This window comes from Drosophila eugracilis, unplaced genomic scaffold (assembly GCF_018153835.1).
Source record: "Drosophila eugracilis isolate 14026-0451.02 unplaced genomic scaffold, ASM1815383v1 contig_367, whole genome shotgun sequence".
NCBI classification, from domain to species: Eukaryota; Metazoa; Arthropoda; class Insecta; order Diptera; family Drosophilidae; genus Drosophila; species Drosophila eugracilis.
The window spans coordinates 5,413,899-5,432,091 of NW_024573224.1; the positions used below are offsets into that span (position 1 = coordinate 5,413,899).

Genomic DNA, 18,193 nt, shown 5'->3' on the forward strand with positions numbered 1-18,193 from the left:
TAGCAGCACTTAATTCTATATATATATAACCTGAAGAAATATTTAACTCATCCCTAAAGCCAATAAGTTTTTCTTCCTTGGGCAAGCGTTGTAAATTCTTGCCGAAGACTGGTATTAACCTCATTAACATTGCCATAGGAACCTAGTCATGGCAACCACCCAACTGCCAAAGTAATAAAAATAAAAAAAACTCGAAGTGCTCCAGTTTTAATTACTTCCCACAGGTTGTAAGTGAGTTACATAAAGCCGGAGGCGATGATGATGGTCTGGGATAAGGGCCGCGATAATTGTGCTAAAATCGAATGACCTTGATGGGGCGGAATGGCAAGCGGTGCAAAAAGCTGTCTGGCTGTCTGTAGTCTCTAATTAACGAGGTAAACGACGCCGCCGATCGCTGTAATCATCATCATTATGCTCCTCCGGGGCTAGCTATTAAGTCACTTAGCCGAACGATTTGTCAACGTATTACTGGCAAGGAGGGATCGGAGAGGCAATAGGACCACATTCATTTGCCATTTGTCATAATTTACTGAGTGTGTGGGCTGGAGCCCCAGTTAAATATATAACATATACTTGCGATTCCATTTTTTTACACATTTTGGAGCATGATTTGCATGTTTTGTTTGCATTGCCTTTTTGTTTTCGGTGTTTGTGGTAAAAGTAAAAAACACACTTGCTTTGGAGTGTAATAAAATTATTTAATTTGGTAGTCGAGCATTTCTTGGAATTCAGTAAATCATTTTATGTGGAAGTCAAATGATTACAGCTTAGGTTAATACCTGGTTTGCGGTGAGAAAGTAAATTTTATGTATGTATAATTATTTTCCTGTTTATTGATAAATTTAGTTTAAATATATACAAAAAAGTGGAAGTAAGCCTTCAAAATTTGTAAACAAAATCGAACTATGCTTTGTAATTACCATTTCTAAGTAAATCAGTTATCTTATGGTGTCCGTATCATTATATCCACTTTAACCACAAGGTTCGCAGCTTCTTTTACTCCGTATTTATAGTCATATGACCTACGCATTCTCCAGCAATGGAATGCGCCTCTCCACTGACAAAGCCCCAAAGCTTCTGCCCCTTCGAGTTGGCCGATGTACTTCTTCTATGGCTTTTGCTGTTCGTGGTACTTGAGTGCAACAAGTGGCAACTCAAGTGGCGCATCCCCGGTCGCTCCGTCTATTTTAAGCTGCTCCAATGGAAAATCCCCCCGGATTCTCCCCGGCAATGTCAATGGAACGGACCGAAGGGCACCAAAAAAAAAATAAGACAAAGCCAATGCCAAGAGGGGAAGGGCCGGAGATCGCGTATCGACGCAAATCAATAACTCATGGATGGATGTGCTACTGCACTGTTGACCTGATTTTTACCAAATTTCGAACCACCGATGACACAATCTGCGGCAGCTCCTTTTGGTCTTTCTCTTCGCCAGGGATGGAAAAAATATTTTTTTTTAAGCCTTCTTAACAAATTTCTCATTTTTGATTAAATATAAATTGTAACACTGAAGAGCAAGAACAAGGAATGGTGAAAAATATTTGGTAATTTTGCCAGTTCTGGTACCATCATTAAAATTTGCAAAAAAAAGGTCAAATATTATGGTTCCAAATTTGAATGCAAACTTTTAGAGATTTTTCTTAATAGCTCAACAAAGTATGAATTTTCATATTTGATCAAGTATTTATATAGCTATTGTATAGTTTATAGAAAAAACTTTTATTAAGTCTAAAATAGGCATATTAGTATGCCTTATAAGATTTTTTCATAGTTTTTCCTATAACTGGGTCAAAATTCCACTCAGAGTCGTCCGACAGAGTGTTTTTTGTAGCTAATTATCTATACAATCCATTTGTTCCATTTTTTGGCTGATTCCGACAAATTATTTTTTTTTCAAAATTTCACTTTTTTGTAAGGGGTACCATCATCAAAATTTGCTAAAAATGGGTCAAAAATTTTGTGTTCCAATTTAAATGCAATTTTTTTATATTTTTTAGATAATCTCTTCCTGAGCTCAGCGACGTATGACATTCCGTATTTGGTCAAATATTTCTCTAGTTATAGGGACAATTCCACAAAGAATAACCTTTTTTTAGGTGTAAAATAACCATCAGAATTCGTTTGAAAATATACCTATTTTTGCATAGTCTTTTCCGTATAACACTGACACTCAGAGTCGTCCGGCAGAGTGTTTTTTGCAGCTAACTATCTATAGAATCCATTCGTATCACGTTTTGACTGATTCCGACAAAATATTTTTTTGTCAAAATTACACTTTTTTTTAAGGGGGTCATCAAAATTTGCTAAAAATGGGTCAAAAATTTTGATTCCAAATTTGAATGCAATTTTTTAGATATTATTTTTCTGAGCTCAACGGTATATTGCATTTCATATTCCGGCCATTTTAATGACATTTTAAATGACGTTTTTGAGCGAAATCGGGAGTTTTTATATGAATTATTGTATTACTTTATTGTGCATGTTCGTAGAGTCTGTGCATCCCTGCTCTTTTGTTTGAAGTCGAGCCCTTCTTGCCGCTGTCATTGCATGACTCGTTGGGCTTCTTCATCGGTGGCCAAGTGCACCAATTTCCAATCGATTCGATCGGTGACGTAAAGCCTCAAAACCATGTTGCCATTACGTCCGCCCCCCAGCTTCTTGTACCACCTTACGACGATGGTCATAAGCAACATGTGTCCGAACGGGCACTCGACATTTCTCCACCTCGCTGCGTCGCGATGCGTCGGCTGCAATTACGATTAATGGTCTCTGTGTGTGGACAGCAAGTGGACAAGTGTCTCGATTCGGTTGGTCACTGGGGGTCTATTTACTTTCGATCCATCGCTCTGTGCACCAAATCCAATTAAACGCCGCTCGCTATTCACTTTATTTGGGTAGCTGCTGTTTTTGTTTTATTACTTATTGTTTCGATTTCGTTTTTGACGTTTAATGTTTGGCTTCAATTTGAAAATTAATTTTGATTTTGTTACGATTGTTTCGTAATTGTTATCGTAGGTGTTGAAAGTGTCCAACCGCCGTCAAGTTGCGTTGACAGTTGGGGGAAATTATGAACTGGCCTTGAAAAGCCCTTCATTATTGTGTTATTTTTGGTCTAATGACTTGGTGTATTTTTAGTTCATAAAGGAATTGGTTAGGTCTAAGAATAGGTCTGCTTAAAACCTCAATACAATGCATTTTATTATAAGCAATGACTTGGAGTTATTATAGAAATATATATACAAATGTAATGTTTAATAAGAAAACATTTGTTAATTTCTTAAGTAAATATATTTTAATTTTGACCTTTGATTGGTTTACAAGCTTATTCCATATCTAAATTTCATCATAGAAGCACAGGCAAGAATATTTATCATGTTTTTTTCTTCCCAAGCTTAAGGCCAAACTAATCCTGTGAAAAAATGGATTATCTGATGGCTGGATTGCCGGGGAATCACTTGACCTGGCTAGCGAGGAAGTCCAAACTGGATAAACAAGTTCCTCGAGGCGTCACATGAATGAAGTTCATCAATGGGACTCGGTCGAGTGTGTAATCGTGGGTCACTTTCGATTTCGAGCCAACGATTTAAGTGCGCTCCAATTGTGAAAATAACACTTGGCGCACTTCTCCGAAGGTTGCCGCTGCTGCATCTTTCAGATGAGAGATGCGAGATACAAGACTCAAGATACCACAAGATACCAGATACGAGATACTCGCACAAGAGTGTTACACAAAACGATTTGGACAAACATTTATGGCGGAGGCCCAGGGCGTTGATTTTAGACTATGGGGTTGCCCCCTCCTGTGAGTTTGTATTTGCAGCCGGGATTTGCTCTAATTTCTCGCTTGTGAATCCACAAAAAAGACACGTGTCGCAGACTTCTCTCTGCATCCGTATGTCTATGTCTGGCGCTCTTCGTCGTCATCTCCTCGCTTTTGGCCAAGTTCATACGTTACTCTTCGCGTCTCTTTTGATGCTTAATTAAATTCATTTTTTCGTTTACCTTTTGTAATGAGATTTTGAGCACTCAGCTTCGGACATCGAATCATATAAAATCGGGCCGCGGCTTCCAAGTCAGCATCAGTCGAGCACCGAGCTTCTCCATCGAAGCATTCCAACGAGCCAAAGGATTACGGCTTTATTCAGCAGCGAAGGATTTTCGTTTACCAGGAGCAAAATGCGTGTCTCGTCGCTTTTCGTTGTTTGCGTGGCCTCCCTAGTGGCCACTAGTTTGGCCCGTCCTGAGCCCCCATCTCCGTACGCTTACCACGGATTACCACAGCAGCAGAGCCAGCGGGCTTTGCCACTAAATGGTGAGTGTCCAGAGAATAAAGGAAAAACATCATCAAGGGAGATAACCTTCTAAAATCGCGAAAGTTTTAAATATATTTCTAAAAATTTCTAAATAATTAATCAGAGATTTTAAACTAACAAGTCAAAGTATTTTACAATTAAAAATCTTGTTTATTCTGCCTCAAAATTACTTAAATTCCTTGTCAAAATATAATATAAATATAACAACTAAACGGTTTTCCTTAGATATTGACCCATCTGTGATCGTTAATAAAACCATTTTCTTCTCGATTAGCTCAACCCGTAGCCCCGCAGGTCTACCAACCACTGCCCCAGGAGCAGTCGTTCGCCAACTTTGCCGCCCCTCAGCAGACTTACTTGCCACCCCAAATGCAACTTGCTCCCATCGAGCAAGTGGCTCCCACTGCTGCTGCTGCTGAGCCCCTGAATGCCTACGATGACAGCTACAACATGGCCCACCGCCTGTCTGGAGTCCAGCATGCCAGCGGCTACAACAATGCTCCACAGGAAACCAAGGTCCACAAACACATCTATGTCCATGTGCCACCCAAGGACTTCGAGGAGGAAGATGCCATCCAGACTCGTGTCCACCACCAGCAGGGACCCAAGCAGAAGCACTACAAGATCGTGTTCATCAAGGCTCCATCTGCCCCAGCTATCCGTCAGCCAGTTGTGCCACCACCACCCCAGAACGAGGAGAAGACCCTGATCTATGTGCTGCACAAGAAGCCCGAGCAGGAGCAGGATATCGTGATCCCGACACCAGCACCCACCAAGCCATCGAAGCCCGAGGTTTACTTCATCAAGTACAAGACCAAGAAGGAGGAGGCTCCCGTCTATGGACCCCCACCATCTGAAATGGAGCCCCGTCAGGCCACCGCTGAGGACTTTGCTCCTCTGGCTGAGGTCGCCGATGTCCTCCCACCCACTACCTTGGCTCCCGAACCAGAAATTGAGCAGCCAGCCGTTCCCTCTGCAGTCTATGGACCACCCACTGCTGCTGCCTATACTGGCGAGGAGATTCAGACCACCCTGTCAGCTCCTGCCAACCAGTACCTGCCCCCTGCCACAGCTCCCGCTGCCCTGGCCATTGAGGAGCCCTCGATGGCACCCATCGTTGTGGAGGAGCAGCCCGAGCAGCGTCTGGCCGCTATTCCATCCCATGTGCCCGCTACCAGTTACGGTCCTCCCAACCGCTTCTTCCTCAAGAAGCTGAAGTGAAGACCTGGGCACTGATGTGATGGAGATGCCCTAGCCAATTTCACAGTTTGTCATAGTCTAATGTCCATTGGATGCACCACTACCCAGTCCCCCGTTCCCAATTCACACATGCACACGTGCCACACCTACCCACATGCACATCTCGTTGTTTGTTCGTTTGTAAACTTGTTACATTTGTTTTATTAAAGTGTAGATAATAAAAATCGAATTTATAAAAAAAACGAAGGTGTTATTTATTAGGAGAAATATTAAGTTATAGCTGTGTTTATAGCTAAATATAATCAGACATTAGTTAATAGTTCACAGCTTCCATTTACTTTACCTATTGTTATAGAAATTTTATCCGCAACTAATATCCCACTCCATCCAATATGTTGAACAAAAATACAACAATGAATTTCATGATTCACTGATTTAATGATGGCTAATAACAGCTAAAATAATAATTGACCCTGTGCTAAGACGTGACCTTGGCGAATTTACAGCCTGCTTAATTGCGTTACGTTTTGTTAATTTCTGCGGTAGGCCCAGTGTTGATGGCTTTCCTCATTGCCCGGCTCTGCCAGTAATCGTAATCGTGGTAATGGCCATAATGTTAAGGAGGGTTGTGGCCACAGCAACATGTTGCCAAGATTTCCCGCCAAATCGAACAGTTGGTTGTGTCTGTGCGGTGCCTGCGCAAAGCTATGTGGCAACATGTGGATGGAAAAGCCGGGAAAAGGAGCAGGAGTGCAGCCCGAAGTCGAGTGATTCGTGCCCGAGTTTCGTGACCGGCTGATCAGTTACTCTGGATGTGAAATCCAGCGGCATATTCAGTGCGCTTTTTGTGTTCGCGGGAGCCGCATCGTTGGTGGGCGTGTATCCTCACTTTTTCCCAATCGCTGCTAAACTTTTTCGCGAATCTGACTTTTTAAGCCATTAAAAACACAGCAGGCAGTCAATTCAAATCAGTGAGTGGAAATCAGTAAACAATAAACAGTTAATAAACTGTGACTATTACGGAGCGTTTAACGGTGCGTATACGCAATAAGGGAGTATACGCAAATTACGGAAAGTGAGTGAGTGCAAGTGAAATTGTTGGCCATTGTTTCAGGTCATTACATCTGGCATTGACATTGACATTGTCACTGTCGGATTGGCCCAACCGAGGGAGCTCCCGCTCAACCCGCTGGACTGCACCAGGTGAGTTTTAATAGGCTTTATTTACCTGCTAATCAGCTTGCCCTCTCCGCCGGCATTTGAGTTGTTGTTTCCGTTCATTAGCATTTGTCTGAGTTTCACACATCGGTTCGGACATACGGTTCTGGGTGGGATTAACTACGGACTCATGACCAGAAATCGTGGTCGAGTTTCTGGCCAAACCTTCTAGGGTTTTCTGTAGGCATTGGGGCGCGTGTCTGAAGTGTCAAATTTGATTTTCGTCTCTTCAATTTTCCTGTCTGTCAATTTTGTGACGCTTTTTCGTGTGTCAATTTGCGTCAAAAATGTACTATAAAAATTAAGTATTTTTTAAATTCGATATATGCAAAAGGAAGAGGTTCCTTTTTAATACCAATCCATAAAGGGCACAAATTAAAAGCATTTAATATTATACTCGTGTATTAACTTTGGCATTCAAGTTCTTTGTTTTAAGAAAACAGATTACATATTTTTGCTTCTACTAAAATAATTTTACTTTATTGCGAGGATGTTATATTTTTATTTTTAGATTAAAGTAAGTGCATTTTACTTGTAAACAAATGAGAGGGATTTATGGGTATTATTTTTTAAGCTTTTGTTGCATTCGATCTGAGTGGGCTAAGAAACTCATCGCTTAAAAGTGCTTTGAAATTTCTCGAAAATACAATCGCATAGCAAGCTCTTATTTGTTTAGCATTATCCTTAGTCCTTGCCGGAAATATCATCAATCAACAGTTGCTTGTGTGGCTGCTGCAGAAGTTTAGTTGAAAAACATAAAGTATACGCAATGTTGTCCCCCTATCGTTTATAAATATTTCATGAAAAGTACTTTAGCTGGTTTGATCGCCTAAGTTCACCATTCATTTTGTTGACAACGAAGGTTAAAGCTGGAAATTTATAAATTATTTAGAATGACACCGATATAACATTTTGGCAGATTTGTCTTTGTGGGCTGCCTTTATTTTAGGTAACAATTTGTCTTTTCTTTTTGGGATGCTTACCTAAGGACTTTTAACTTTAATTTCCCTCGGTTTACATTAAAGAGGCTATGGCGCTTTAAGCCATTTTTTAGACTTTTTATTACCTCAACACTCTTCACCTCGGTTTATGTGTCGTTTTAATGTCGACGCGTGTCGAGCAGATTTATTGCCGCCTTTGACTTGCTCCTATCTGTTTGCTTTGTGTACATGATGTGGATGCTGGTTTATTGATTCAGTAATAACATCTAGCTTTGTGGCATTTGCATATATCCCGACTGATCGGAGGGAGCTGCCAAAATCAATATTAACTCAGCGAACACTTTGGCGGTCATGATGCACTCAACTAACGACTGAGGCGGCATTTTGCCATCATTTTCAGTATCATCATAAATAATAATAAATTCAATGCCAGACATCCATTCGCTTTTGCTTCTCTTCATTTTATTTTTCAATTTGCACGCTGGGTTTTTTGAACGCGTTTCATATTTGACCACTCCCACTGGTCATGCCTCTTTAAGCGGTTTTTTGCAGTTTATAATGAGCCAAGAAAGTGAATATGCGTTTTCCAATCAGCGAAACGAATCGGAGGTGAGTTTTAAAGGAGATAGAAGTAAAGGGAACATCCTTATGAAGACAATTTTTTAAGAAAGTTTATCACAATGTTAAAACCTTTTATACAAAATTGCCTTATTAAATAATGTTAGTTTAGTTTTGTTCTCCTGCGTCCATTTACCTTGACACTTAGTGCCAATGAATTGATAGCAATGGCATTTTGTTCTGTAAATAAACTAGAATGTAGCGAACTGCACATATTGCTAAAAGCCAAAAATTAAACAATTCGTTGTTAAATATTGGTTCGTTTTTGATATTCTGTTATCAAACGACATATGTCCGTTTATTTGATTTCTGAGGTTGACTTTCAACATGGAGGAAATACAATATAAAGAACATAGCTTTGTGGAAATTGCATCTCTTAAATGAAAGAGGGGTAGGCTTTCATTATTTTTGATTGCATTTTGAAGACATTTTCTTTCAGGGAAAATACATGTTTTGATTTTGCAATTATTTTCTTTTTGTTGGCTTAAACATAAGTTTATGAATATTCCAATATTTTTATAATAAAATACATATTAAACCGAAAACCAAAGCGCTTTACTTTTCTTTAGATGTGCAATATAAATTCATTATACTTGTCAAAATTGAATGCGGAACTGGAACAAATCTGTTCAGGCAGATTACTAACAAGAATTTTGTATATTTTCCGTGACGTTTTTCTGCATCTGTTTTGTCTACTAGGACTTGTTTTGTTCTTCAAAGCACTTAAAAGCCTGCCAAGAATTTTGCAAACATGTATAGTAAGATAACCAAAGGAACGATATGAAAGCAACAAATTCAATTTGTTTACACTTAAAATGCACACAACCGAATGGACCGAAACTTTTAAGACGTTAACTGACTGCAGGCACAAAAAACTAGTGGCTGTTCAAACTGCTCTTAGAATAAGCGCATAAGCAATCTGCAAGATGCACTAAGCCAGGACAGCTTCCAATACTAAAAATACTTTTCCTCAAAGTTTCCCCTTTGCCCCCAGTTCTGTTTTGACTGCCCAACATTTTTAAGTCATTTAGCGATTTGAATAAAGACTGCTTCACATTGTTTTGCTGAATTTTCAATTTCAGGAATCCAAAGGAATTCCGCCCATACAAGGCTGAGATTTTGCACGTGTCGGGGGTAAGCTCATATTATATGCAAATGTTTTTTATAAAGACTGAGTGAACATACTTTGTGTTTTTACTTTGAGTCCGTGAACATGCAACAAGTGTAAAGTATGAAATATTTTTGCTGTTTTTTATTCAAATTATTGCAGGAATTAGTTTAACTTTTTACAAGTAATTGTAAGGCTTAAAATTCTTGTAAAAAGTGAAACTAATATCTGCAATAATTTGATTTGATTGAAAGAAAACCGGGGGTGTCGAGCTCATGCATGTGGAATGCCAATTTTCCTTTGGGCCATTGCTTTTGAAGCCATTTTTATACAGAAAAAACCTTCGTCCACACATGCCTTGATAATAAAAGGCAATCAAAAATGAATTCAGACAAATTTAAGCATTTTATGTGAGTTTTGCATTAAGTCAGTTGAGAAAAAAGCGAAGTCAGTTTTTCACTCTCCTTTGTTTTATTTTTAATGGATGTAAGACCAAGTGCGTTGGCTTCTGACCTTGTCCTTGTGACTTTTTCCAGCTGTAGTGGGGAGAAACCTTTAATAGAAATATGGACCTTATTTTGTAAAACAACTCAGGCGAACCAAAGTCCTATTTTTTAGAATTTCAGCTAAGTACTTTGTTAAAATATTCCCTGTGAAAAAGGTTTTCAGTTTACTTTCACTGGAAATGGCTCTTGATTCGGTCTTGCAACTTTTTGCAGTCTAACAAGAAATAGCAATCTAGAATGGGGTTCAATTCCCAGAGCTGAGATGATTGTTGATATTTGACACACTTGTCTACATTGCCCAAGGACGCATGTCATTAGCCGGTCGGGGAGTTGGCTTGTTCCGTGTACATTTAAATCATTTGGGAAACGAAACAATAAAGAACCTCGAAAAAAAAACTGCGAAAAGGTAGCCGAGGAACTATTTCCCTTTGAAGATTAAACGGAATTTTTATTGCTGTCCAAATTGGAGAATGTTTGTTTTTTGGCAAACCGAAAATATTTGACCACAACACACGAAATTTCGGAAGGTTTTCTGCTGAGTGACAAGAAAATGGTAGAATGTTTAATCTGTCTAACTGAATAAATTTCTTAGGTATTTCCAGAAACTAGCAAGTGTTAGGGAAGGTATATTATTAGACTCAAAGGCTATAGACTTTTAATGCTGAACAAAGTGAATAATAAGCCCCGAGACGGCTGACATAAGTTGGCAATTTTCATCGACACGTCTGGGCCCTTTGACCTTTGCCCAAAAGCAACAAATGCCTTTGGGTTTCTTTTTTATGTAAATTATGTATGTCTCTTAAGCTAGGATATGCAGAAATTCTAAAGGAAACCTCAATTCGAACAAGTGCGAAAAACTAACTGATGGGCATATGCAAATCAGTTAAAACAAAGCGTGAATTCAACCGAGTATAAGACATTTTGAGTATTGTCATGTATTGATAATAAGTTAAGCCCTTTCCATTTGTCCTGAAGGGTCTTCAAGCTTTGTTTACCCCATAAATATTTGCTAACGATTCTATAAATTCTAAAAATACGCTTTGCTGAGTAATTTGCCAGAAGTTTTTCCCACACATTTTCTATTTGCCACTTACGACTTGACATATGTACCTTCTTTAAGATAAGGCCATCACTCTATCTTATCAGTTGTAACAATAGTGCTAATGGAGCTGCAATATAAAAGCTGGACTTGCATTGAATGACTCTCATTGAAAAAATATAAGGAAATGAATTGGCAACAAGTACGGATGATTTGCCAAGGTAAAATGGAGTGTAAAAAGAAAAAATATATAAAATACTGATTGAATTTTTCCGTCTTTAGTGTGTTGTATATTGGCATTGATATGCCTAATAAATTCGTCCTTAGGGTCCGTCATTAAGGATTCTGTAAAGTGCATTGAGGGTTCCGTGGCAGTCGACGATGATGATTGTGCCAGCTACTTTCAGTGTATTGATGATGAAACTGTACATCTAACATGCCCCAACGGAAGTTACTTCGAGGGAAATAATGAGATCTGCATCGCAGATGAGTTTGGTATCTGCCCAACTTCGCTAAGAAAATGTCTTGAAGGCTATCTTTATGAGGACTCTCAGAACTGTGCTTTTTACCTAAAGTGCCTTCATGGAAATCTAGTGAAACAAGTGTGCCCTCTAGGCAGCTATTTTAATGTAGTATCAAAGAGCTGCAGTCTGGACAGGAGTGGATCCTGCACATCTTTTAAAGAAATTTGTGTGGAGGGAGAAGTGGAGGCAGATCCCGACGATTGCGCAGGATATTTGGAATGTGAAAGTGAAGTCCTTGTGAAGCACAACTGTTCGAGTGGCAGCTACTTTGAGCCCATTTTCAAACTTTGTCAGGTGGATGAGAATGGTGTATGTCCATCTTCATCGGAGAAGTGTACAGAAGGAGAAGTACAGGTGGACCCTGATAACTGTGCTGGATACCTAAATTGTCAGAGTGGAAAATTGGTAACTGAAACCTGTCCCAGTGGCAGTTACTTTGAACCCACTTACAAAATCTGCACTGTGGACTTAAATGGAGTGTGTGTTGATCCACCAGCTAAATGCACAGAAGGACAGCTCAAAATAGATCCAAATAACTGCGCAGGATACCTGAAATGTGTCAATGGAGAAATGATAGAGGAGCTGTGTCCCAGTGGATCTTTCTACGATCCACGGTTCGAAGCTTGTGTCATGGACACAGAAGGTGTTTGTCTAACCATCAAAAAGCTTTGTATCGAAGGACTTCGGGAAGAAGATCCAAATGATTGCGCTGGATACACTCAGTGCATTCGAGGTGAGCTTGAGAATTTGAAGTGCGAGTCTGGTAGATACTTCAATGTGACACAAAGTGAGTGCCTTGTTGATTTGGGAAAAGTTTGTCTTCAACCAGCAAGGGACTATCGCATAAGCGAGGAGCAGGATTTATATACGGATACTACTATTGCCAATATTCAATCTACCGACAGTACTTCTTCAGATTTTTTATCTACTGATTCCACTCCTCTAATAATCACTTCTGAGAAGTCCTGCATTTTTGACTTGAATGGATTTTGTGTAGAACAACCTACAACCTGTATAGAAGGACAAAACAAATTAGATCCCAGTAGCTGCGCCGGATACCTTAAATGCATTAGTGGAAAAATCGTGAAGGAAAAGTGTCCATATGGCTCATTCTACGATTCCAATTTGGAAATTTGTTCATTGGATATTGACGGTGTTTGTGTCGTGAAATCATGTATCGAAGGAGTTCGAGAAGAAGATCCTGAGGATTGTTCCGCATACAATGAATGCATTCAAGGTGAAGTTAAAAAGTTCACTTGCGCTTTTGGAAGTTATTTCAACGAGACCCAAGGTGATTGCCTAATTGATGTGAATGAAGTGTGTATTAAGTTAGGAAACGTAAATGAAAGAGATGATATAGTACATCAATATACAGAAAGTACATCTTCTGATTTAGATATATATACTGAAACAGAGAGTACTGTTGCCGATTTTCAGCAATTTACTGAAAGCACTGAGGCTGATTTCCATTACCAAACGGAAAGTTCTACTCCTGATTTCTTTTCAACTACGGAAAATACTAATCCTGATATTCTTTCAAATGCGGAAAGTTCTACTCCAGATTTCCTCTCAAACACCGAAAGTACTACTTCTGATTTGAACTTATATTCGGAAAGTACAATTTCTGACTTGGAAACTACTGAAACAGAGAGTACGTTTGCCGATTTCCAGCATTTTTCTGAAAGCACTGAGACTGATTTCCATTCCCAAACTGAAAGTTCTACTCCTGATAAGGTTTGGAAAGTGGAAAGTACTACCCTTGATTTCCTTTCGAATACGGAAAATACTAGTCCTGATGTTCTTTCAAATGCAGAAAGTACTACTACCCAATTTTATTTACATACAGAAAATGCAATCTATGACTTGAATACTTCTGAATTTGCTCTGCAATTATTTTCTTCCAATAAGAATGTTTCTAATACCATACTATGTGTCGAGGGAGTTCGTGAAGAAGATCCTCAGGATTGCGCAGGGTACATTCATTGCATTCAAGGTGAATCTAAACACTTAAAGTGTGATCCTGGTAGATACTTTAATTTGACGAATAATGATTGCCTTATTGATGTGGATAAAAAATGTGTGAAGTCAAAGGTGAAAAACAACACGGAACCAACTACCGAAAGTAGTGTTATAGAAACAACATCCTATGATCCATTTGCTGTATGCAAGGAAGGGCAGCTTAAACAAAATCCCAGTAATTGTGCAGGATACTTGAAATGCAAGGATGGAGAACTGATTGAGGAAATGTGCTCTAGTGGCTTCTACTTTGATCCGGAATCAAGAGTCTGTTTGGTGGATGTGAGAGCTTCTTGTGTCACAAATATTAAATTTTGTATTGAAGGAGTTCGCGAGGAAGATCCCAATAATTGCGCTGGATACAGGGAATGCGTTGAAGGGGTAGTGGAAAATCTGAAATGTCCCTCAGGAAAATACTTTAATGTCGGTGAAAGAACGTGCCTCTTTGATGTGCATAAAGTGTGTTTGAAAACGGAAGAGGAACACCATACGGATAAAGCACTAATTCAGGAATATACTCCGCCTATGTTCCTACCCGATGATAGCTGCGCGTCGGTCATTGATGGAGTATGTGTTGACCCACTTCCAAAATGCATAGAAGGGCGTACGAAACTAGATCCTAATAACTGTGCAGGATACCTGAAATGCAAGGACGGAGCACTGAGGCCTGAACTTTGCCCCAATGGCTCCTACTATGATACCTCAATAAAATCCTGTTCGGTGGACAGGAGAGGAATTTGTGTTACAAATATCGAAATTTGCGATGAAGGAGCCCGTGAAGAAGATCCCCAGGACTGCGCTGGATATAGACAATGCATACGAGGGGAGGTTGAAAACCTCAAATGTCCCCCAGGAACCTACTTTAATGTGCCCCAAAGAGATTGCCTTATTGATGTGGAGCATTTCTGTGTCCAGACAGAATAGAAATACAATAAACAAAAATAACTCTCAACGGGGCAGCCACTTTAACGCCTTGATTATAACCTATATTATAGTCGATTGATATCACATAAATAATAAATAAGCTCATACGATAAGTGCCAAGTTAATAAATCAACCTAATTGGGAAGTGACCATTTGGTAGCTGGGACTTTTCGGAAAGTTTTATATTGGCGACTTCGACAGCAGCAGTGACTAGCGTTAATGCGATAAGAGAACTTGTGTACCAGCCAACACGTTCCTTTTCTTAACAGTTAACAACTTTTAGAACTGATTAGCTAGAAAAAATAACACGAATTTTGTGATCGTTGTCTCTATTAAACGTGAATCACCCCGGAAGCTACGCAAATTTCCCTTCTTAATTGAATGCAGTAAAAAAATATTTTTTAATGAGCTGTTAATGAAAACGCCATAAAAGCTTTGATTTTATTGTTATATCTTTCATCCGCTTATGGGCGGGCAATTGAGTAAAAAAGTTTGGTTACTAAACTACTTTTCGATTTTGACATTCACCAAAAAGACGTTGAAAATGAAGATGTTCTTAGTGCCTCCAGGAGTCACATTGTCATCTTTCGGTGGGTTTGTCGGTGGAATTTCGGGAGACAGGGTTGTGGTGGGGACTTCAGGGGGAACCCCAGTGGTTGTCGGAATCTCAGATGGTCTGGAAGTTGTTGTAGGAACCAAAGGAGCAGCAGTTGTGGTTACCTCCTCAGTTTCTTCGGATGTGGTTTCATTGTCTTCTGGATCAACGGTGGTATCTTCGTCAGGATTTGAAGAAGTCGTCTCTTCTGGTTCGACCGTAGTTGGAGAGGGTACCTCCGGTTTTTTGGTTGTGGATTCTTCAGGTTCTTCAGGAGTAGCGGAGGTGGTATCATCATCTCCTCCATCTTCTGGAGCAGCCGTGGTGGTGTCATCATCTCCTCCATCTTCTGGTGCCGCGGTGGTGGTATCATCATCTCCTCCATCCTCTGGAGCAGCGGTAGTGTCATCATCTCCTCCATCTTCTGGTGCAGCGGTGGTGGTATCATCATCTCCTCCATCCTCTGGAGCAGCGGTGGTGGTATCATCATCTCCTCCATCCTCTGGAGCAGCGGTAGTATCATCATCTCCTCCATCTTCTGGAGCAGCCGTGGTGGTATCATCATCTCCTCCATCCTCTGGAGCAGCGGTGGTGGTATCGTCATCTCCTCCATCCTCTGGAGCAGCGGTGGTGGTATCATCATCTCCTCCATCCTCTGGAGCAGCGGTAGTATCATCATCTCCTCCATCTTCTGGAGCAGCCGTGGTGGTATCATCATCTCCTCCATCCTCTGGAGCAGCGGTAGTATCATCATCTCCTCCATCCTCTGGAGCAGCCGTGGTGGTATCATCATCTCCTCCATCCTCTGGAGCAGCGGTGGTGGTATCGTCATCTCCTCCATCCTCTGGAGCAGCGGTGGTGGTATCATCTTCTCCTCCGTCCTCTGGAGCAGCGGTGGTGGTATCGTCATCTCCTCCATCTTCTGGGGCAGCGGTGGTGGGATCTTCATCTCCTCCATCCTCTGGAGCAGCGGTGGTGGTATCGTCATCTTCTCCATCCTCTGGAGCAGCGGTGGTGGTATCATCTTCTCCTCCGTCCTCTGGAGCAGCGGTGGTGGTATCGTCATCTCCTCCATCTTCTGGGGCAGCGGTGGTGGGATCTTCATCTCCTCCATCCTCTGGAGCAGCGGTGGTGGTATCGTCATCTTCTCCATCCTCTGGAGCAGCGGTGGTGGTATCATCTTCTCCTCCGTCCTCTGGAGCAGCGGTGGTGGTATCGTCATCTCCTCCATCTTCTGGGGCAGCGGTGGTGGGATCTTCATCTCCTCCATCCTCTGGAGCAGCGGTGGTGGTATCGTCATCTTCTCCATCCTCTGGAGCAGCGGTGGTGGTATCATCTTCTCCTCCGTCCTCTGGAGCAGCGGTGGTGGTATCATCATCTCCTCCATCTTCTGGGGCAGCGGTGGTGGTATCATCATCTCCTCCATCCTCAGGAGCAGCGGTAGTATCGTCATCTCCTCCATCCTCTGGAGCAGCGGTGGTGGTATCATCTTCTCCTCCGTCCTCTGGAGCAGCGGTGGTGGTATCGTCATCTCCTCCATCTTCTGGGGCAGCGGTGGTGGTATCTTCATCTCCTCCATCCTCTGGAGCAGCGGTAGTATCGTCATCTCCGCCATCTTCTGGTGCAGCAGTAGTAGACTCCTCCGGTTCTTCGGTTGTAGTAGAGGGCTCTTCAGGTTTTTTCGTCGTAGTAGTTACTTCTTCGGGCTCCTCGGTTGTCGATTCACCATCTCCATCCTCTGGAGCAGCTGTGGTAGACTCTTCCGTTTCTTCGGTGGTCGACTCTTCAGGTATTTCAGAAGTCGTAGAGGACTCCTCGGGTTTTTTGGTTGTTGTAGGGATTTCTGGTTCTTCAGTCGTTGAATCATCTTCCCCATCGCCAACGGTGGTAGTAATCCCAGGAACGGCAGTCGAACTTTCACCGGTGCTTATTTCGCCGAATCCATATGGTGAATCTTTGTTGACCGGAACATAGAAGATACCCTCAGCCACAAAGAAGTTTATGGATGCACCCATCCAGATAGAACTGTATGTATCGCCACAGGCGTTCTTGTTGGCGTCCTGGTAGGACTCACACTTCTTCGAGGGGAAGTTGTTCCACAAAAGAGCCTCCACATAGTAAGAGGCAGCTCGGGTGTGCGAGCAACTGCCGGTGATATCGATTCCACAACCGGGCTGAGACTTACCTCCGTTCATGTAGAAGGCAGCCTTTCCAATAGGTTCCTTAAAGCCCAAAATAGCTCCATTTGTCTGGACTGACTCCACATATGTGGCATCGTCGCTGGACAGACGCTTTTCAGTTTTGGAATAACTGATAAGGGGAGAAGCCGGGTCCAAACCAACGACCTTGCCCACCCGACCGGTGGTTACTTGTTTGGCTGTGTGTCCAGCAACATGGGCACCCAAACTGAAGCCAACAATTTCTAATGTATCCAGACGCATGCCGTAATTCTCCACCAGGAAATCAACAAGGGCGGCAATTTTCTTGCCAGCTCCTGGTGCACCGGACACAGAGGAGGCATACTCCAAGGAACGACCACGGGACCAGTCCACTGCAATCATGTTGTAGTCGCCATACTGGAACCAGGCACTAGCAACCCTGGTGTTGACACCATCCTTGTAGTTGGAGTTCCAGCCGTGAATGGTAATTCTGTAGAGCACTTAGTTAGTGTGAATTCCAATATAAATTTAAGGAAAAACACACCTTGTTGGATTTGCGGGATTAAAGTTAGAGCCATCGATGGAATCCTTTGTGGCCTTGATCTGCTCCCCGTTGCTAGGATTCTGCAGTGTGTACAAGTAGAACTTAACCGTGTTGGTGGACAGACGACCATCCAAAGCATCCTGAGCTTCGAAGTATTCCAACTGGCGCTCTGCCTGTGATTTGTTAATCCATCTTATGCCACCTTCCTTTTGAGGGACAAACCATCCATTGACGCCATGAACTCGGACCGAAAGTTGGTCAACAGGCCAGGCGCTGGCTATATAGAATTCATTGCTAAATTACGGAAAGTTTTTGAAAGTGCAAAGTCTTTACCTGCTATCACGCAGCCCAGCACAAGGAAGCACAATCTCATCGTTTAAACTAAATTTTAGAATGGTCTAACAGCACCACCTGCTACTGCTATTTATACCTTTCAGTCTGCATATGTTGAATGAAAATCAAAATCTGCACAACAACAGCATTGTGAT

General features: G+C 41.5%; 4 protein-coding genes across 4 annotated transcripts in view; 3 read left to right on the forward strand and 1 right to left on the reverse strand.

Moving 5' to 3' along the window:
• The first annotated feature begins 4,082 nt into the window (after positions 1–4,082).
• Positions 4,083–5,755, forward strand: LOC108115773 (extensin). The gene is made up of 2 exons (XM_017227345.2): positions 4,083–4,312; positions 4,588–5,755. The coding sequence occupies exons 1-2, from the start codon at positions 4,177–4,179 to the stop codon at positions 5,532–5,534; spliced, it is 1,083 nt and encodes a 360-aa protein (XP_017082834.2). The 5' UTR covers positions 4,083–4,176; the 3' UTR covers positions 5,535–5,755.
• Positions 5,756–6,557: 802 nt separating this feature from the next.
• LOC108115818 (RYamide receptor) overlaps positions 6,558–18,193 on the forward strand; it is a 59,805-nt gene continuing 48,169 nt past the window's right edge. Inside the window, exon 1 of the mRNA XM_017227409.2 lies at positions 6,558–6,716. The gene's annotated coding sequence lies outside the window, so the exon portion shown is untranslated. The remainder of the gene's footprint in view (positions 6,717–18,193) is intronic.
• Positions 11,147–14,428, forward strand: LOC108115740 (chitin-binding domain protein cbd-1). Its single transcript, XM_041818693.1, is given in 4 exon segments — positions 11,147–11,164; positions 11,226–12,950; positions 13,029–13,201; positions 13,376–14,428. Coding segments are annotated over 4 exon segments (2,964 nt in total). The 5' UTR covers positions 11,147–11,151.
• LOC108115829 (cell wall protein IFF6) lies at positions 14,401–18,081 on the reverse strand. Its single transcript, XM_041818794.1, has 3 exons — positions 18,039–18,081; positions 17,706–17,982; positions 14,401–17,651 (listed from the first exon to the last, which is right to left on the reverse strand). Exons 1-3 carry the CDS (start codon positions 18,076–18,078, stop codon positions 14,912–14,914), a joined length of 3,057 nt encoding a protein of 1,018 aa, XP_041674728.1. The 5' UTR covers positions 18,079–18,081; the 3' UTR covers positions 14,401–14,911.

What these genes read in the sequence shown, in the direction of transcription:
- LOC108115773 (XM_017227345.2), top strand. Translation starts at nt 4,177, where the DNA reads ATGCGTGTCTCGTCGCTTTTCGTTGTTTGCGTGGCCTCCCTAGTGGCC. An exon ending in GCGGGCTTTGCCACTAAATG is followed by an intron (nt 4,313 to 4,587) that starts GTGAGTGTCCAG and finishes CTTCTCGATTAG; the next exon opens with CTCAACCCGTAGCCCCGCAG.
- LOC108115829 (XM_041818794.1), bottom strand. Translation starts at nt 18,078, where the DNA reads ATGAGATTGTGCTTCCTTGTGCTGGGCTGCGTGATAGCAG. An exon ending in GCTGGGCTGCGTGATAGCAG is followed by an intron (nt 17,983 to 18,038) that starts GTAAAGACTTTG and finishes AATTCTATATAG; the next exon opens with CCAGCGCCTGGCCTGTTGAC. An exon ending in AATCCCGCAAATCCAACAAG is followed by an intron (nt 17,652 to 17,705) that starts GTGTGTTTTTCC and finishes AGTGCTCTACAG; the next exon opens with AATTACCATTCACGGCTGGA.